This window comes from Thalassophryne amazonica, chromosome 7, assembly GCF_902500255.1.
Source record: "Thalassophryne amazonica chromosome 7, fThaAma1.1, whole genome shotgun sequence".
In the NCBI taxonomy this organism is placed as follows: Eukaryota; Metazoa; Chordata; class Actinopteri; order Batrachoidiformes; family Batrachoididae; genus Thalassophryne; species Thalassophryne amazonica.
The window spans coordinates 82,942,284-82,964,117 of NC_047109.1; the positions used below are offsets into that span (position 1 = coordinate 82,942,284).

The 21,834-nt window shown below is 42.4% G+C and overlaps 1 protein-coding gene across 1 annotated transcript; it reads right to left on the minus strand.

Moving 5' to 3' along the window:
• Positions 1–1,382: 1,382 nt before the first annotated feature.
• On the minus strand, positions 1,383–21,736 carry dbf4 (DBF4 zinc finger). The gene is given in 14 exon segments (XM_034174820.1): positions 1,383–2,005; positions 2,007–2,726; positions 2,910–3,025; positions 13,764–13,881; positions 18,023–18,148; positions 18,243–18,288; positions 18,449–18,494; positions 18,613–18,689; positions 18,809–18,878; positions 18,986–19,036; positions 19,208–19,411; positions 20,291–20,460; positions 21,238–21,352; positions 21,500–21,736. Coding segments are annotated over 13 exon segments (1,845 nt in total). The 5' UTR covers positions 21,287–21,352; positions 21,500–21,736; the 3' UTR covers positions 1,383–1,953.
• Positions 21,737–21,834: the final 98 nt, after the last annotated feature.

Here is a 21,834-nt window from a genome sequence, read left to right on the forward strand (position 1 = left end):
TCTTTACAGTCATAGGTCATGTTGATGTGTTTGATTTCGGTCTCTGGGTTATTCGATTTCCGAGATCTCCCATATTTTTATTCCATGTAGTGTCATTGCTGTCTAGTGATTCTACTATGTGTTAGATGGTGTCCTGTGCTTTTACTCTGGTATCTCCTCCGTGTTTTCTCCACATAGCTTGACTCCCTGCTCTCCTGCTCTGTAGTTTTTGCCTGTTCCTGGTATTCCTAATGACTGGAATTCTGTTTGCTTGTATTGCCGACCCATGCTGCAGATCTGTTTCCTGAGTGTTACCTGCTGATTCCGGATTTGGTCACCTGATATTACAGACCATTGGCCTTCTACTAGTTCTGCATTCACCCATCAGCCTGCTACCTCATAGGACCTCTGACTTTGGACTGCTTGTGTATTACCCTGGACTGTCCCTGTGCTATGTAATAAAGAATTATGGACTTAATATCTGGTCTGTTCTCTGCTATGTGGTCACATCTTTACACTGTAACAAATTTCCATTTTAATTTACAGTAGCCAACTGTCAGATAGAATTGGCAGTTTGCTTGATTGCAGGACTGGATTACTCACATAAATAAAATTTCAAAAAATGCTGAAAAACGTAAGAGTGGAATACCGTAGAGATTAAATTCTGAGGGCAATCATATTGTAGGAGCACAAATTTATTTTTTAAAGATTATATATTGTAAAATAAGACATTTTGGGGCTTTGTGTGTTCATTTTTATTTAATCATTTGTTAAACCTTTATTGTTCAGTATAGCTGAATATTTAATCTTTAGTTTTAAAGCTGACCAGCACTCTTTAGAGTTTAGACCAATGCAGACAGGTCAAAACAAAGTACACGAAAAGTGTTATGACACGTGTCAATAAGTGGCATGTCCAATTTCAAAGGAAACATGTTTTCTGCCCAATCTGGAATTTCAATCATGTCTTCAGTGTGTCAGACGTGAGTAAGGCTAAGGTACACACATCTATTTGTAATAGTGTTGTGCTTGAATGCTGGAAGACATTGTTCGTTGTGTCCTGACTTTATGCGTAATGTCAGAGATGACTGTATGACCTGGAGCATCCATTTGAGTAGTGATTGAGGACTGGAGCCCTCTGTTAATGCATTAAGACAGAGACAAGGGCAAAAATTAAACTAATCCAACTGGACGGGAAAGAAAAAACAAAGTCACATGGCATAAAAGTGCACTTAAGAATAATTCTAAAATGTCATATAAAATGCCCTGTACCACACATCAAACCTACAGTTCAACCACATTCTCCATAAAGGGGAAGTCATTTTTCTTCAGAATACAGCATACTGGGTAAATCTTACCACAAAAATCTACTTCTGTCACTGCAGTAAACTCCCATGAGACATGACTATGAGTTAAGACATTTATTTATATACTATATTTCAAATTTCTAGCAGCAGTTAAGATGACATTTTATACTTCGCTGACACATTTGAGAACTTTGACGTGATGATCCATAGAAATTATTCACCTCTAAGTCACACCAGGGCCTTTCAACGCTTTGATGGGAATATTTTGTTGTGCAATGCAGAGTGTAAAATTTTCTTTGATGACACTTAAATCAAGTTCATGGTGTCTTGAAACAAAAATTATTTATTTTCATTCACCAAGTCGAAAATGTCATGTACACAGAGTGTCCCAGCAGTACATTTTAGATTCCGTTCAGTATATTACTAAATAACAAAAAATATGTTAAGGAATGGCTCAAAGGCAACATTGTAGAAATGTATTTCTCTGATTAAAGTAAATCCTGTCTCCAAATTCCCTTATTAAATGTAAAATCATCATAAATGAGCCAATAAGACAAACACCTTCTTTTAGTCACCGATTTGCTTTATGTTTTGACAAGTGCAGACGCTGACTGGTGCACAGATATTTTAAGATAGTCATTTTTTACTCTGCATGCTTACAGAACACTTTTTAGTCCTCAAACCCCCGAAAGTCTGTGTCATCACTAGACTGGAAAAGCTGCCAGTCTCTCTATGGCGGCTTCAGAAATGTCACTTGGTTTAGAATGTTCTTGTGATATCACACTATCCACTTTACGTCTTTTGCGTTTATAGACTCTGACTCTCCGTTTTACTTGCTGGACTGAACAGCAGCTTTGTGCTGGAAGACTTCTTTCTTTTTCTGAAAGGTCAATGTCAGTCATTTTCTCAGGAAAAATGCTTCCCTCCTCGACTGCCTCATTCAGTGGAACGTCTCGGGTCTCATGAGAAAGGTCCTGTTGCTCCAACGTAACGTTAAGGCTTTTTGAGCTAGATTGATTTTTGACATCCACTTTGCAAAAGTGTGAAGCAGAATTGTTCATATCTGTGTGAGTTATGTCACTCACAGGCACAACACTGGGTGAACTGGCTGGAACTGAGGTGAGATCCAGTTCACCTTTGAGAGTACAAGAAGCCAAGGACTCCTGTCTGTCAGGTTGTTTAAGTGCAAGAGGCTTAGACTGGTCTGACCACAAGTAAACCTTCTTCCTGTCAGCCATTCCTTGTTTCTTGAGAGGAGAATCAGTAGCCGATCTGGTTTTTAAAGGGTATCCTGAATAACATTCACCGAACTCATCAACTCTTTGATGGGTAAGCTGCTCCTCTTTAAAGGTCTCTGGAGTATCAACATCTCCCTTTTGTCTTGGATTTCTTTTCCCACAGGGCCTTGCTCCAATCCGAACAGATGAAACGCTGCACTTTGGTCTAAGCAGGTTAAAAAAAAAATCTGAAATTAGCTGAGTGTATCAGAAACCTGAAAATGCAAATAATAATAGAAATGAGCAAGTCAACAACAAAAAGAATCTCACCCAGTGGTCTGGGCATCAATAAATTATCAAACCTGACAGTTCAAAAGAATGAGTGCAAGCAGTGTTAAAATAATATGACCTGTTAAGTTTAGTCTGGACTGGGATGAAGTTGCAGTGCAACATTGACACAAGTCTGTCCACCACCAAGTACTCGTCACTCCTGGAGAAAGATCTGTGACGCTCCCCTTGTAGATGCTGAAGAGAAATTGCACAGTTACTAGTGTCCTGTTGGGAAAGTGTAGTGACACGGACCCACAACAGGGGGCGCAAATGAACGGTCAATAGATGAGCCAAAATATAACAATTTAATGTTGTGAATGTGCACAACGAACATACAGACAATCTCAGAATATCACAACAGTTAATACACAAAGGTGACGTGTGGGCAGGCTCGAGGATAGAAGACGTCTGTCCTGAGGAGAGCCGGAACCACACGATTTCCGCCGCCCCAGAACCTGGTGAATACTGGAGCCGCCAAGTCCCGAATTCCCAGGTGATCACCGTCCCCGACTGTCGGATCTGGTACTGCTGGCGAAGAACAAAGACAGTCAAGTGTGGGTGTGTGTACACCCAGTAACAATAACGGTGGGAATGCCACCTCCACCTCTCACTCAGCGCGTTGCAGCGGTCTCAGCTGAAAAGGAGCGCCGTCTTGCACAACCTCCTCAAAAACAACCGGTTCTCCTGCAAACACTCACCATAAACAGATTTACAAAAGGCTGAGGATATTACCTCCAATGAAGTATGATATCTCGGCAACGAGGTGGAGATGACGTCTGGTCTTTATGGAGTGAGATGATGTTGAGTAGATGGGTGACAGCTGTCAAGAGGTAATGAGCGACAGCTGTCACCCCCGGCTGTGTCCATGGCGGCAGCGCCCTCTCGTGCCTGAAGCCCGCACTTCAGGCAGAGCGCCCACTGGTGGTGGGCCAGCAGTACCTCCTCTTCTGGCGGCCCACACAACAGTGTCCACTGCAAAGCCCAAGAGCTACAGTGATGACATACTGCAGGAAAGTAAATGCACAAATGCTCTCCTTTTTGCATGCTTCTAGTACATATTAAAATGGACATAGTAAATTATATATATATATATATATATATATATATCATCTTAGGTGCATGTCCACTGTGAGAGACATAATCCAAAAAAAAAAAAAAATCCGGAAATCACAATGTATGATTTTTTTTTAATAATTTATTTGCATGTTACTGCTGCAAATAAGTATTTCAACACCTGCCAATCATCAGAAATTCTGGCCGTCAAAGACCTGTTAGTCCGCCTCTAAAAAGTCCATCTCCACTCCACTTATTCCAAATTAGAAGCACCTATTTGAGGTTGTTAGCGGCATAAAGACACCTGTCCACCCCACACAATCAGTAAGACTCCAACTACAAACATGGCTAAGACCAAAGAGCTGTCCAAAGACACCAGAGACAAAATTGTAGACCTCCACAAGGCTGGAAAGGGCTATGGGGCAACTGCCAAGCAGCTTGGTGAAAAAAGATCAACTGTTGGAGCAATTATTAGAAAATGGAAGAAGCTAAACATGACTGTCAGTCTCCCTCGGACTGGGGCTCCATGCAAGATCCCACCTCGTGGTGTATCAATGATCCTAAGAAAGGTGAGGAATCATCCCAGAACTGCACGGGAGGAGCTGGTCAGTGACCTGAAGAGAGCTGGCACCACTGTTTCCAAGGTTACTGTGGGTAATACACTAAGATGTCATGGGTTAAAATCATGCATGGCACAGAAGGTTCCCCTGCTTAAATCAGAACACGTCCAGGCCCATCTTAAGTTTGCCCATGACCATTTGAATGATCCAGAGGAGTCATGGGAGAAAGTTATGTGGTCACATGAGACCAAAATAGAACTTTTTGGTCTTAATTCCACTCGCCGTGTTTGGAGGAAGAAGAAGGCTGAGTACCATCCCAAAAACACCGTCCCTACTGTGAAGCACGGGGGTGGAAGCATCATGCTTTGGGGGTGTCTTTCTGCACATGGGACAGGACGACTGCACTGTATTAAGGAGAGGATGACCGGGGCCATGTATTGCGAGATTTTGGGGAACAACCTCCTTCCCTCAGTTACAGCATTGAAGATGGGTCGTGGATGGGTCTTCCAACATGACAATGACCTGAAGCACACAGCCAGGATAACCAAGGAGTGGCTCCGTAAGAAGCATATCAAGGTTCTGGAGTGGCCTAGCCAGTCTCCAGACCTAAACCCAATAGAAAATCTTTGGAGGGAGCTCAAACTCCGTGTTTCTCAGCGACAGCCCAGTAACCTGGCTGATCTAGAGAAGATCTGTGTGGAGGAATGGGCCAAAATCCCTGCTGCAGTGTGTGCAAACCTGGTGAAAAACTACAGGAAACGTTTGACCTCTGTAATTGCCAACAAAGACTACTGTTCCAAATATTAACATTGATTTTCACAGGTGTTGAAATACTTATTTGTAGTAGTAACATACAAATAAATTCTTTAAAAAAATCATACATTGTGATTTCCGGATTTTTTTTTTTTTTTTAGATTATGTCTCTCACAGTGGACATGCACCGAAGATGAAAATTTCAGACCCCTCCATGATTTCTAAGTGGGAGAACTTGCAAAATCGCATATATACACACACACACACACACACACACACACATATATATATGTATATATACAACCCCAATTTCATTGAAGTTGGGACGTTGTGTAAAATGTAAATACAAACAGAATACAATGATTTGCAAATCCTCTTCAACCTATACTCAATTGAATACACCACAAAGACAAGATATTTAATGTTCAAACTGATAAACTTTCTTGTTTTTGGGCAAATATTTGGTCATCTTGAAATGGATGCCTGCAACACGTTTCAAAAAAGCTGGGACAGTGGTATGTTTACCACTGTGTTACATCACCTTTCCTTCTAACAACACTCAATAAGCGTTTGGGAACTGAGGACACTAATTGTTGAGGGGGGCGCAAATGAACGGCCAATAGATGAGCCAAAAAGTAACAATTTAATGTTGTGAAACGTGCACAACGAATATACAGACAACCTCAGAATATAATTACAGTCAAATTACAAAGGTGACGTGTGGGCAGGCTCGAGGATAGAAGACGTCTGTCCTGAGATGAACCGGAACCACACGATTTCCTCCGCCACCGAACCCAGAGAATACTGGAGCCGCCAAGTCCCGAATTCCCAGGTGATCACCGTCCCCGACTGTCGGATCTGGTACTGCTGGCGAGAACAAAGACAGTCAAGTGTGGGTGTGTGTACACCCAGTAACAATAACGGTGGGAATGCCACCTCCACCTCTCACTCAATATGCTGATGTGTTTGCAGTGATCCCTCAGAGAAAAAGAGTGCCGTCCTGCACTCACTAAGCTTCCACAAAACAAGGAACCGGTACACCTGCAAACACTCACAATGTACAGATTACAGATAAACACAAAAAGGCTGAGGATATTACCTACAATGAAGTACGATATCTCGGCAACGAGGTGGAGATGACGTCTGGTCTTTATGGAGTGTGATGATGAAGAATGTGTGACAGCTGTCAGGAATTAATGAGTGACAGCTGTCACTCCCGGCTGTGTCCGTGGCGGCAGCGCCCTCTCGTGCCTGAAGCCCGCACTTCAGGCAGGGCGCCCTTTGGTGGTGGGCCAGCAGTACCTCTTCTGGCGGCCCACACAACAGGACCCCCCCCCCTCAACGGGCGCCTCCTGGCGCCCGACCAGGTTTGTCGGGGTGTCGGCGGTAGAAGTCGCCCAGGAGGGCCGGATCCAGGATGAAGCTCCTCTTCACCCAGGAGCGTTCTTCGGGTCCATACCCTTCCCAGTCCACCAGATATTGGAACCCCCAGCCCATTCGACGGATGTCCAGGAGCCAGCGCACAGTCCAAGCCGGCTCCCCGTCAATGATCCGGGCAGGAGGCGGCGCCGGACCGGGAGCACAGAGGGGTGAGGTGTGGTGAGGCTTGATCCTGGAAACATGGAACACCGGGTGGATCCGCAGTGAAGCCGGGAGCTGGAGCTTCACTGCGGCAGGGCTGAGGACCTTGAGGATTTTGAAGGGTCCAATGAACCTGTCCATCAGTTTTGGTGACTGTACTTGTAGAGGGATGTCCTTCGTCGACAACCACACCTCCTGCCCAGGCTGGTATGCAGGGGCCGGGGACCGCCGGCGGTCTGCATGGGTCTTGGCCCTCGTCCGGGCCTTCAACAAGGCAGAACGGGCAGTGCGCCACACCCGACGGCACCTCCGAAGGTGGGCCCGGACCGAGGGCACACCGACCTCTCCCTCCACCACGGGAAATAATGGGGGCTGGTACCCCAAACACACCTCAAATGGGGAGAGGCCGGTGGCAGAAGACACCTGGCTGTTATGCGCATACTCGATCCAGGCCAGATGGTTACTCCAGGCCGTCGGGTGCGCGGATGTTACGCAGCGGAGGGTCTGTTCCAGTTCTTGGTTGGCCCGCTCTGCCTGTCCATTTGTCTGTGGATGGTACCCGGACGAGAGGCTCACGGTGGCCCCCAGTTCCCTGCAGAAGCTCCTCCAGATGTGTGAGGAGAACTGGGGACCACGATCTGAGACGATGTCGGTGGGTATCCCATGCAGACGGACGACATGGTGGACCAGGAGGTCTGCTGTCTCCTGGGCTGTTGGGAGCTTCGGGAGGGCCACGAAGTGGGCCACCTTGGAGAATCGGTCCACTATCGTGAAGATGGTGGTGTTGCCCTGGGACGGCGGGAGGCCCGTGACGAAATCCAGGCCGATGTGGGACCAGGGGCGATGAGGCACGGGTAACGGCTGAAGAAGTCCTTGGGACCTTTTATGGTCTGCCTTGCCCCTGGCACAGGTGGTGCAGGCCTGGATATATTCCCGGACGTCGGCCTCCATAGACGCCCACCAGAAGCGCTGCCGGACAACTGCCACGGTCCTTCGCACCCCTGGATGACAGGAGAGCTTGGAACCGTGACAGAAGTCCAAGACTGCAGCTCTGGCCTCTGGTGGGACGTACAAACGGTTCTTCGGACCGGTTCCGGGGTCCGGGGTCCGGGCTCCGTGCCAGGGCCTCCCGGACGGTCTTCTCCACGTCCCAGGTGAGGGTGGCCACGATAGTGGACTCCAGGATGATGGGCACCGGTGGATCCGACAGCACCGTTTTGACTTCATCTTCGTGTACCCGGGACAAGGCATCCGATCTCTGGTTCTTGGTCCCGGGGCGATAGGTGATCCGGAAGTCAAAACGTCCGAAGAACAGTGACCAGCGTGCTTGCCTGGGGTTCAGCCGCTTGGCGGTCCTGATATACTCCAGGTTCCGATGGTCAGTGAAAACCGTGAATGGCACAGACGCTCCCTCCAACAGGTGTCTCCACTCCTCAAGAGCCTCTTTCACTGCAAGGAGTTCTCGATTGCCAACGTCATAGTTCCGTTCAGCTGGGGTCAACCTGCGAGAAAAATAGGCACACGGGTGAAGAACCTTATCGGTCTCTCCGCTTTGGGATAGCACGGCTCCTATCCCTGAGTCAGAGGCGTCCACTTCAACCACGAACTGGCGGCTAGGGTCGGGCTGCACCAAAACTGGCGCAGTAGAGAACCGTTGTTTCAACTCCTTGAACGCAGCTTCGCACCGATCCGACCAGGTGAAGGGGACTTTTGGAGAGGTCAGGGCTGTCAGGGGGCTAACTACCTGACTGTAGCCCTTAATGAACCTCCTATAGAAATTAGCGAAGCCGAGGAACTGTTGCAGCTTCCTACGGCTTGTTGGTTGGGGCCAATCTCTCACCGCCGCAACCTTGGCCGGATCAGGGGCGACGGAGTTAGAGGAGATGATAAACCCCAGGAAGGACAAAGACGTGCGGTGAAACTTGCACTTCTCGCCCTTCACAAACAGTCGGTTCTCTAATAACCGCTGCAGGACCTGATGTACATGCTGAACATGGGTCTCAGGGTCCGGAGAAAAGATGAGAATATCGTCCAGATATACGAAGACGAATCGGTGCAGGAAGTCCCGCAAGACGTCGTTAACCAAGGCTTGGAACGTCGCGGGGGCATTGGTGAGGCCGAACGGCATGACCAGGTACTCAAAGTGACCTAACGGGGTGTTAAATGCAGTCTTCCATTCGTCTCCCTTCCGGATCCGAACCAGGTGATACGCATTTCTAAGATCCAGCTTAGTAAAGATTTTGGCTCCATGCAGGGGGGTGAACACGGAATCCAACAATGGCAACGGGTATCGGTTGCGAACCGTAATCTTATTCAGCCCCCTGAAATCAATGCATGGACGGAGTCCGCCATATTTCTTGCCCACAAAAAAGAAACCTGCCCCCATCGGGGAGGTGGAGTTCCGGATCAGCCTATCGCCCCGGGACCAAGAACCAGAGATCGGATGCCTTGTCCCGGGTACACGAAGATGAAGTCAAAACGGTGCTGTCGGATCCACCGGTGCCCATCATCCCGGAGTCCACTATCGTGGCCACCCTCACCTGGGACGTGGAGAAGACCGTCCGGGAGGCCCTGGCACGGAGCCCGGACCCCGGAACCCAGAGAATACTGGAGCCGCCAAGTCCCGAATTCCCAGGTGATCACCGTCCCCGACTGTCGGATCTGGTACTGCTGGCGAGAACAAAGACAGTCAAGTGTGGGTGTGTGTACACCCAGTAACAATAACGGTGGGAATGCCACCTCCACCTCTCACTCAATATGCTGATGTGTTTGCAGTGATCCCTCAGAGAAAAAGAGTGCCGTCCTGCACTCACTCAGCTTCCACAAAACAAGGAACCGGTACGCCTGCAAACACTCACAATGTACAGATTACAGATAAACACAAAAAGGCTGAGGATATTACCTACAATGAAGTACGATATCTCGGCAACGAGGTGGAGATGACGTCTGGTCTTTATGGAGTGTGATGATGAAGAATGTGTGACAGCTGTCAGGAATTAATGAGTGACAGCTGTCACTCCCGGCTGTGTCCGTGGCGGCAGCGCCCTCTCGTGCCTGAAGCCCGCACTTCAGGCAGGGCGCCCTTTGGTGGTGGGCCAGCAGTACCTCTTCTGGCGGCCCACACAACATTGTAGGTGGAATTCTTTCCCATTTTTGCTTGATGCACGACTTCAGTTGTTCAACAGTCCAGGGTCTCCCTTGTCATATTTTGCGCTTCATAATGCACCACATTTTCAATGGGCGACAGGTCTGGAATGCAGGCAGGCCAGTCTAGTACCCGCACTCTTTTACTATGAAGCCATGCTGTTGTAAGACGTGCAGAATGTGGCTTGGCATTGTCTTCCTGAAATAAGCAGGGACATCCCTGAAAAAGACGTTGCTTGGATGTGTTGCTCCAAAACCTGGATGTACCTTTCAGCATAGATGGTGCCATCACAGACACTGGCTTTTGAACTTTGCACTGGTAACAATCGGGATGGTCTTTTTCCTCTTATGATTTCCAAAAACAATTTGAAATGTGCATTCATCAGACCACAGCACACTTTTCCACTTTGCATCTGTCCATTTCAAATGAGCTCAGAGAAGGCGGTGGTGTTTCTGGATGTTGGTAATGTATGACTTTCGCTTTGCATGGTAGTTTTAACTTGCACTTGTAGATGTAGCGACGAACTATGTTAACTGACAATGGTTTTCTGATGTGTTCCTGAGCCCACGCGGTAAGATCCTTTACACAAAGATGTTGGTTTTTAATGCAATGCCACCTGAGGGATCGAAGGTCACAGGCATTCAATGTTGGTTTTTGGCCTTGCCACTTACGTGTGGAAAGTTCTCCAGATTCTCTGAATCTTCTGGTTATATTATAGACTGTAGATGATGGAATCCCTAAATTCCTTGCAAATGAACATTGAGAAACATTGTTCTTAAAATGTTGGACTATTTTTTCATGCAGCTGTTCACACCACTGTCCCAGCTTTTTTGAAACGTGTTGCAGGCATCCATTTCAAAATGAGCAAATATTTGCACAAACACAATAAAGTTTATCAGTTTGAACATTAAATATCTTGTGGTGTATTCAATTGAATATAGGTTGAAGAAGACTTGCAAATCATTGTATTCTGCTTTTATTTACATTTTACACAACATCCCAACTTCATTGGAATTGGGGTTGTGTATAATATATATACATAAATAAGTATTTGAACACCCTGCAATTTTGCAAGTTCTCCCACTTAGAAATCATGGAGGGGTCTTAAATTTTCATCTTAGGTGCATGTCCACTGTGAGAGACATAATCTAAAAAAAAAAAAAAAAAATCCAGAAATCACAATGTATGATTTTTTAATAATTTATTTGTATGTTACTGCTGCAAATAAGTATTTGAACACCTGTGAAAATCAATGTTAATATTTGGTACAGTAGCCTTTGTTTGCAGTTACAGAGGTCAAACGTTTCCTGTAGTTCTTGACCAAGTTTTCACATGTTGCAGCAGGGATTTTGGTCCACTCCTCCACACAGATCTTCTCCATATCTTTCAGGTTTGGAGTTTCAGCTCCCTCCAAAATTTTCTATTGAGTTCAGGTCTGGAGACTGGCCAGGCCACTCCAGGACCTTGAAATGCTTCTTACGGAGCCCCTCCTTAGTTGCCCTGGCTGTGTGTTTGGGGTCATTGTCATGCTGGAAGACCCAGCCATGACCCATCTTCAATGCTCTTACTGAGGGAAGGAGGTTGTTTGCCAAAATCTCACAATACATGACCCCATCCATCCTCCCTTCAATACAGTGGAGTCGTCCTGTCCCCTTTGCAGAAGAGCAACCCCAGAGTATGATGTTTCCACCCCCATGCTTCACGGTTGGGATGGTTTTCTTGGGGTTGTTCTCATCTTCTAAACATGGTAAATGGAGTTGATTCCAAAAAAGCTCTATTCTGGTCTCATCTGACCACATGACCTTCTCCCATGCCTCCTCTGGATCATCCAGATGGTCACTAGTGAACTTCAAACGGGCTTGGACATGTGCTGGCTTGAGCAGGGGGACCATGCCGCCCTGCAGGATTTTAAACCATGACAGTATCATGTGGTACTAATGTAATCTTTGTGACTGTGGTCCCAGCTCTCTTCAGGTCATTGACCAGGTCCTCCTGTGTAGTTCTGAGCTTTCTCAGAATCATCCTTACCCCACAAAGTGAGATCTTGCATGGAATCCCAGACCGAGGGAGATTAACAGTCATCTTGTGTTTCTTCCACTTTCTAATAAATAATCGTAACAGTTGTTGTCTTCTACCAAGCTGCTTGCCTGTTGTCCTGTAGTCCATCCCAGCCTTGTGCAGGTCTACAGTTTTGTCCCTGGTGTCCTTAGACAGCTCTTTGTTCTTGGCTATGGTGGACAGGTTGGAGTGTGATTGACTGAGTGTGTGAACAGGTGTCTTTTATACAGGTAACAAGTTCAAACAGGTGCAATTAATACAGGTAAAGAGTGCAGAATAAGAGGGCTTCTTAAAGAAAAATTAACAGGTCTGTGTGAGCCAGAATTCTTGCTGGTTGGTAGGTGTTCCTATACTTATTTGCAGCAGTAACATACAAATACATTATTAAAAAAATCATACATTGTGATTTCTGGATTTTTTTTTTTTTTTTGATCATGTCTCTCACAGTGGACATGCACCTAAGATGAAAATTTCAGACCCCTCCATGATTTCTAAGTGGGGGAACTTGCAAAATCGCAGGGTGTTCAAATACTTATTTTCCTCACAGAAAATATGAATGATATGAATGGCCCAAAAAACTTTTTTTCACTCATAGTTAGTGGTTGCGTGAAGCCATTTACTGTCAAACAGCTGTTTAATCTTTTTAAATCACAATGACACCAGAAACTACCCAAATTACCATAATCAAAAGTTTATATACCCCAGTTCTTAATGCAGTGTATTGCCCCCTTTAACATCAATGACAGCTTGGAGTCTTTTGTGGTAATTGTGGATGAGGGCTTTTTGTCCGATTTTCCCGAACAATCTTCCTGGCAGTTGTTGCTGAAAATTTTATTGGTCTACCTGACAGTGGTTTGGTTCCAACAGAATCCCTCATTTTCCACTTCTTAATTAGACTTTGAACACTGCTGATTGGCATTCTCAGTCCCTTGGATATCTTTTTATGTCCCTTTCCTGTTTTATACAGTTCAATTCCCTTTTCTTTGAAAATTATTTTACTTTCCCTATGACTCACAAACCAGAAACGTCAGGGCAGCACTGGATGAAAGATGCAAGGATCTGTCAGAAGCTCAGAAACTCACTGGTCTTTTATATACACACACTGATTACAAGCAAACAGCTCACAGGTGAGGATGGTTACCTTTTGTAGTCATTCAAACCCATTTGTGTCAACTTGTGTGCATCTTATCAGGCCAAAATCACCAGAGTATGTAAACTTTTGATCAGGATCATTCAGTTAGTTTCTGTTGTCATTATGATTAGAAAGACAAAACACAGTTGTCTGACAATAAATGGCTTCACACAACCACTAACCATGAGAGGAAAAATGTTTTGTATTATTTATATTCTCTGCAGGGTTGGTGGCCAAGTGGTTAATGGTGCCTTCTGAAATGGTTTCAGTTCAGAAGGCTCTGGGTTCAAATCCCACCCCTGCCACATTTCTCCATGTAATGTGGAGTTGCGTCAGGAAGGACATCCAGCTTAAAACCTCTGCCAATTCAACATGCAGAGCCACCTTGGATTTGCTGTGGCGACCCCAAGTGCAAACAAGGGAGCAGCCAAAGGGACTTATTATTTATATTCTCTGCAAAATGGCCAAAGAATCAAACATTCTGCCAGGGTATGTAAAATTTCAGCACAACTGTGTACATATATATATATACATATATATATATATATATATATACATACATATATATATATATATATATATATATATATATATACATAAGTAACAACTACAACAAAACTAATGCTGTGCAACAATTGCTTGTAACTTTACCGTTATGAGATTGTCATATTTGAGGAAGCAGCACTCGCAGTAGCCGCCTCTCTTTTTGTCCCTGTTCTTCTTTGTTCGTCCCTGTGCTCTCTCCTCACTGACAGAAGCTCTTGTGACTCTGGTCCGGAAGAAGGCCATCAGTTGAGAACATTAAATAAAGAAAAATATAAATAAATTCAGACCTTTTTGTTTAATGTTAATGAACAGTACGCTTTTGAAAGGCAGACTTTCACCTGATTTAATAAATTCCTGTTGTCATAGCTACTATTCAATTCAATCAGCTTATTTCAAACACAAGGCGCATAGAAGTACATAAAAAATAATCAAGGTGAATTACAAGAAATACAAGATGATAAAAAAAGATAGAAATCCTGCTATTTAAAACATGCACCACAAGAGGTCACTAGCAGCTCAGTTCATTCAAACCTGTAAACCTCCACACTGTGGTCAAGATTAGAGGTTCCCAAGAATACTCAAAGCTTTACAAAGAATTACACCCGAACCCAACTTCCACTCGATGCCCAACACATGGTGTTTTTGTAGTTTCCAGCCAACGCAGTTGTGCTTTTCACACACGGCACATACAGGGATTAAACTACAAATACAACTACACTCATCTGTGCGCCCATGGGCACGTTGCTCTAAAAATGTCATGTGGTCAGGGACAGTGCTGGTGCATTGATATGTTATGGAAGCAGAAGGTGACTGCACCACAGACCAAAAAAACAAAATAAAACAAAAAACAAAAACAAACACTGGTCTAAAGTCCAGCACAGGGGATTTGTGATATTTAAATGGCACAATACTTAGACACATGCTACAATAGTGGGCTCATGACACACATACATCCTGCTTATATACATACACAAGAAAACTAAACTAAAAACAACCATTAAACAGGGATTGAAGCAAAAAATAAATACATAAATAAATTCTTCTGACTGAATTTTTTTTCATGGCCAAATCATAAGCTGTTCATCATCTACCTTTAACAAACCCCTTTAGCAATCACGTCCTAACAGTTAAGGTAAAACAAGGTGGAGACAGCTAAGAAAACAGCAAATTGTTCTCCTGCTGAACAAGATTATATTCCACTCACTAACCACTGCTGCTCTTTTCTAATGCAGCAAGATATTACAGAAAGACTTTAACCGAACCATCATTTAAATACTTCAGAATGAACACATTTTAAGAGGAACTTTTACTTCATTCAGCATTAATTAAAATCTCAAGCCTGTAGTCAGGATCTGAAATTGTGTGTGTGTGTGGGGGGGGGTCTGGGGTCTGCTCGAGACCCCCAGAAAATTTTGGGTTTTAGATGTAAAGGTAAGCACATTAAAAATACAAAATTTAACAATACTGGTTAACTTCAAGTAGCTTTGGCGGGCACTGTCCACTGGTGTGCTCCAACAGGTCGGCGCATGTATAATAACTCGTCAGAAAACCTCACTTGAGTCAGCTTCCTAACTTGCAAAGCGCTGTGCACCTGTCACACTATGGCTCTTAAAGGGGATGACAGATGAAAATCTGATAGGTATATTTCATGTTATGTGACCTCAACCCATGACTAATTCAGAGGATAAATCAACCGCTTTGCTCCCACTGGCCGATTCTGGACTCAAATTACATGCCCTAAATACCAGAGGAGAGTTGGGACGTGCACTAATGGTAAATGGACTGCATTCATATAGCTCAAAGCGCTTTACAGTAATGCATCGCATTCGCCCATTCTCTCACACACACACACACACACACACACACACACACACGCACCAGGGTGCTGCCATGCAAGGCGCTCGCTAGGCGCTACACACTGGGAGCAACTTGGGGATTGGGGACCTTGCCCAAGGGCCCTTAGTGATTTTATGGCCAGATGGGGGTTTGAATTGAGGATCCTCTGGTCTCAAACCCACTGCTTAACCACTAAACCATCACCTCCCCATCTAAATCCACTTCTGTTCTATTTCCTGTTTTTCTTGTTGTTTAATGCTGACAAATTATACTGTATTTCTTGTCTTTCTGATGCCTGATTCTGTTTTTTCTCTCTGTTTAAGGTGCAGCTACATCCAGAGATGGGTGTGGTAACTGTGCTGGAGACCCTCCTGTCCTGTGCACCAACAGCTTTTCCTGTATATTTGTTTTGTGAATTGTTCTGTAATTTATGTCTGTAGCATGGCCCAGGCAGAGGGTCACCCCTTTGAGACTGGTCTGCTTGAGGTTTCTTCCTCAGAGGGAGTTTTTTTCTTACCACTGTTGCTGTGAGGGTTACTTGTGTGAAGTGCCTTGAGGCAATTCTGTTGTGATTTGGCGCAATATAAATGAAAATAAACTGAAACTGAATTGAAAATTGAAAACTTCTCCTTTACATTTTAGACTGTGCACTATAGATTGTCATGATCAAGGTAGGGTTCAACATCACACTTTTACAATGGTTGGTTTAAAAAAAAATACATATTTGGACTAACTGAACTGCTTAATTTAGGATTGAGGACGAATGAGGATGTTAATCATCAGTTTGTTACTGTATATTCCAAAAGATACTCATATTTCTATGACAAAAAGCCACAGCAGTGTTTCCCCTAGAATTCTTTTCAGGTACAGTGGTACTGAAAGCTGTAACTGAGGTGCACAGAGCAGAAAATATGAGGCACAGGGGGCTTTTAATAATATGAGGTAAAATTAGAGGATTTGAGGAGTATGTCTATAACATATGTCATAGAGGTCTCAAACAACCTGTAATAGGCCTAAATTATGTTCATAGCAGGACAATGTCTGTGTAAACAAAATTGTGGGACATTGGAAATTTTTACATTAAACCTCAAACACATGGAAATATAAAAAGTTTCATCAAAGTGATTTTGCATAATATAACCCCTTTAATAACGGTCTAAATTGATCAAAACTATTTTCATTTTCAGGTCTGCTCCTTGAAAGGTAAAACCTGGATAAAAATGTAAAGCTATAGGGCCACCAAAATTTCACTAAACAGACAAAATTTATTTTCTACTGAAATCCAAGCAGTAAAATGTCGGTTTATTTTAGAAACGTCTTGTAAAATTACAGCTCATTTTAATGAAGACAACATTTTTATCTGAGGGGAATGCCTAGCAAATATTTTATTTACCTTTTAACAGCGTCTGCAGGAGGGTGTGCATGTGCACATGCATGAGCGTTTGAAAGGACCGAAGTTACCTTTGACCGCAGGTGATGCATGCACATGTAGTGTGCACGCTGACGTCCGTGAGATGTCTTGTAAATCACTTCAGTGGTGTTAGTGGGTTACAAAAACAGCATTTTAGTTTTAGAAGTGTGTATTTCTCACTAACTTTTACATAACATATGAGCAACATGTTTGATTTACACAGAAAGGCAGTGGTTTCAAAGCGTTTTCTGCCATGTTGAATTAGCAGTCAGAGACCAGTCAGTGACATCACAGTGCCTCTCTACTCTGACTGTCTGTAACCATGTCCTAGTCAGAATCCCTCATGCAAGTCTGGGGAAGCTCCCACGTGATTAATGACGTCACTGTCATCGAATGTATTGGTCTCACTCATCGCTGCCGAAAGAAATTCAAGGTCGTCTCCTCTTTTACAATTTACCCTTTAGGGGAAGGTTTTATTAATTTTTTCTATACAACCTGAATTTTGATTGTATTGGTAATGTCATATTATGAATTCTTTATTTAAAGGCTAATAAATAATATTATAGCGGTGCCAATACAAATTCTTTTTATGCCTTAAATCTTAAAAAGTTTAGTGTCCCTATACTTTTAATAAATCAATCATTTTTGGACAGTTTTAAATGTTTAGCAGGTCTGTGGCTGTGTTTAACAATCAATAAGGCTTAAACAAAAGATTCAGCATAAAAGTCGGCTGTTTCACAAAACAAACTCCCAAGTTAACAATAAATCCATGACTATATCTATAAGACTCACGTGAAGCACAACGGGGGGGGGGGATGATTGTGGAAACAGTCTTTAGCACAGCAGGACTGATCACAGCCAAAAATGACAATTGATTAAGAGATGTTCTGCCTTACTTTTTGCTATTTCATCTGTCATTTTTTTCAATGGCATGATTAAAAGTTATTTCTGGCCAGGTAGGTTTTCTGATTAGCTTGGCAGGCCATTAGGCCAATAATACTCACTGCAGAGAAACACTGAATAGTATTCCAATCATTTGTTTTTAATGAAAGCATAACATATTAAGTGTACAAAGGTTACATCAGCTTAAAACAAATATGTAGAACAGCCACCATACCTGTGTCTCCGCTGTCTGCTGCCATGGAAATCCTTTTCCTCCACATAGAAGGGACAACAGGGAGGAAAACTCTTGAAGTTGAACTCAGGCATGTTCGGCATACTGAGGTACACTGGACGGTAATGTCTGAGCAAAGGGAAGAAAACATTAATAATATGACCAGGGGATTTAAATATTTCAAAGCGATCAGAAAACATTTTTTAAACACCTTGGCTCTTACCTGCTAGAATCCTCGACCTTTACAAAAGGTTTGTTGATCCGACCCCCTGCAGGTGAAATAAATAAATAAATAAAGTGGTTAATCCTTCTAAATCAGTAGCATATAATCATGGAGCAATAAAGACGCCAGATAAAATATCAGGCAGAAAATATAAAAACAACAGCACTTTCTTTAACTTTTGCAATAATTCCACTTAAGATATTTACCTTTGCATTTTGAAAAATCTCCCTTCAGTCTTGAATCAGTTTTCACCTAAAAAAGAAACAGCAGAATAAGCACTGAGATCTTGCAACTAATTATACTTGTACAGTCTTATTTATGATTAGTATGTGACTTAATCTGTACAGAGAAACAATATCTTTAAACTTACATTTGGTTTGACTGTGTTGGTAACCATACATTGGGTGGTGATGGCTTTTTTCTTTTTTCGAACATATTCTCTTACATCTACAAGCACATAAAAATGAATAAAATCAGTAAGCTATTGTAAAGTAACTACATCATTCTATTGATACCAATTTAAGCAATATAAATTGCTCATAAAATAGACAAATACCATGTCATACCATTTATGTACAGAATTTTCACACCCCAGTCCAAAGCTTCTGATAGAATCTTGTTCATTTGGAGTGTCTCCTAAAAACATAAAAGTATCCATGAGCACAGAAAAGCAAATATTTAATTTAACAGAATACACTAACACATGAAAGTAGCTCAGTCAATTATTTGTTGATTGAACAAACCTGCCCTTTCACCACTCTCTCTACCAAAGACTTTCCTCGACATGACACCTTCTGTAAAACAACAGGAAATATAAAGGAATCCTAAAGAAGTAGCTAAGACAAATGACCTAAATGACATAAAACATTCTGATGATAATAAGTAGTATCTCCAGAAAAGCAGGGCACTGCAGGTGACACAAACAAAAACATTAAACTGTGGTTGATTAAATTTCAACTACTCACTGTGTCTCTTTGGGCCTGATGACTGTTTTTGATGACATCCCCATGACTCCCAGGCTGGTGTGAGTTTGAGAGAGGGTGAGGGGAACTACATCCAGACTCTGGGCTGGGGACAGGGAAGTCCTGTCTGAGGCACTGTGCATACCTCGCTTCCCTCTTGCTGGTCACAAGATACTTAATTTCCTTACTGAAAAACTTCTCAATAGTCTGAGAGAAAGGCAAGAGAAAGACAAGATCATGGATTTGGGAGTAAATGTGTTTTGTGTAATTGAATTACAATTGTAGATATAACTTTACATACACTGGGAAAACGGGTAGATTCTCATGTTGCCATTAATCTTTTAGAGATGGCTTCTATGGAGGAACCTGGCTTGTAAAGCTATGTAATTTTGCCCAGGAATCCTTGGTTGATTTTTTTTTTCTGCACGTAAATGTAAGAAGGGACTGGATCTACAGGTAGGACCTTAAATACAGCCAAAGGTCCCCCAGTTAACTCTAAATTATGCCATAAAGTTTCTGAAATTTTTAAATTACATAATCTGCTGAAAACATCCTTAACTGTTCAAAGAAGCAACAGTATGTATATCTGGTATGCCACTAAAACATACATACATACATACACAGTGAACAAAAACAAACAAATCCATCATGGAACAATTATTTTTTAATAATTTTATATGGAAGTAAAACATTTTATCCAATTTAACACATATTGTTTGATAAAAATTAAATATAAGCAGTAAGTAAAAACTGACTGAACAGTTTTAGCCAAGGTGTATGTAAACTTACATCTTGTAACTGTTTATACAGAGTGCATAACAACCTCTCCCAGAGCAATATGGAATCCAGACTATAACAATGCCTTACTGAAATCTTCACAAGTAAATACACAGGGTATTAGAAAAGATCAAATATGACTGGGTTCCAGTATCTACAATACTGAAAATGATTTTTGTGTGTGTGGATGTGCTCTAAAACCCAATCAAGTACATGTCAAGCTGGTACAGATGACAAAACCTTGCACAAATACGAGTATATTTCCATATATTATATTTCTGAGTATATTCTCGTATATTTCCATCTCACCCCTCCCAATTCTTTGATGTCACTCTCCAGTGTCTCTGATATTCTGTTTGATGGTAAATCGAGGTAAAAGACTTTCCCAGCAAAAGGCTTGACATGAGCAGGACCAGACACATGCAACTTTGGTCTGACTTGACTCAATGGTTTCTTGTCATCAATGTTGATGTCCTTTCCTGAAACACCATCAAAGGATGAGAGAAGTAACAGTTATAATACAATTAATAATCAAGAGGAAACGTATCTGTTCACAATTTTGCTCCCTAATTAAATACTCACTGATAAACTTTAATGGTTACTGCTTTAGTCATGTAAAAAGCCATTATAAGGTGAACAGGAATCATCTTGGTTCCATGTCAGTGCCAACTGCATGTTTCGTTATTATTAGACAATGCAGTGATTGCATGTGAACCCCATACAAACATATTTTTAAAATTGTTTGCATGCAACACGTACACTGTACAAATTTTAATCAAGCTTTGTCTATTTAGTAAGAGTTGGTTTGAAAAATATAAAAAACACAGTCTTATTATGACAAAGTGATAATTAAGTTTTAGCTCTGAACAGTCAGTAAAATGTTATGGGTTCTTCCCCTTATAACAAACAATACTTCAATCATTTTATGTATTTATGCATTTTATTCTAATTCAGGACACAATCTGGGACTAAAATAATGTTTTATGCAGATATTAACAATTTAGACTGAGTTATTCTGATCAAGTATGACATTATAGACAGATAAATGCAACCGTGGTTTAAGCTCCCCAAAATGAGCCCTGGGTTTTAGTTCTCTGATGTATACTTGAAATATTTCAGTTTGGCCTGCAAGATAATTAGTAATTAAGAGTTCATCATTAATTGCAGCCCTAATTAAATAACATAATCATGTCAATGAGCATTCTTCTGACAACTGTGTGTGTGTGTGTGTGTGTTATTATATCTTAATAACGTACCTGGCCTGCTGCGTTCGTTGAGCTGACGTTGAATGCGCCTTGGCTTCATTTCATTCCATATGATTAAATACTGTTTGGTTTTTCACGTTTTTAAGACATTTCAGGAAGTCGTGTTCTGTGTGTGTCGACAAAGAGAAAGAAGAGGTTTTTTTCCAAAATAACCATCCATAAAAATATACATTAGTTGTTACGTGCTGTGGTTACACGGAAAATCATGTTATATAATAATAAAATGTGGTAACTTAAAAAAAAGCTCACTTACCGTCTTGTTTTCCGACTTCTTTATTACAAAAGAGCGTGTTAATGCCGTTATACGACCGAATAAGATGTTAAATGCTTAATTAGTTTGTGGCAAGTGGCTTTATAAAGATTTAGCCACTTTCCAAGAAGCTTTTTGATCAGAAAGTCAGGGAAACGACCATTTCCCGCTTTTAAATCGATTGGTGAGACACCATGTTGCCACATTTGGTACTTTTTCTCTTATTTAGGCAGATTAGACTAGATGTACTGTGATGCATTTTTTTCTAGTATTTGGCACTTCCTACCCACGCAGTTACTTTGAAACATTATAATTCCAGAATAAAATTTGCAGCAATT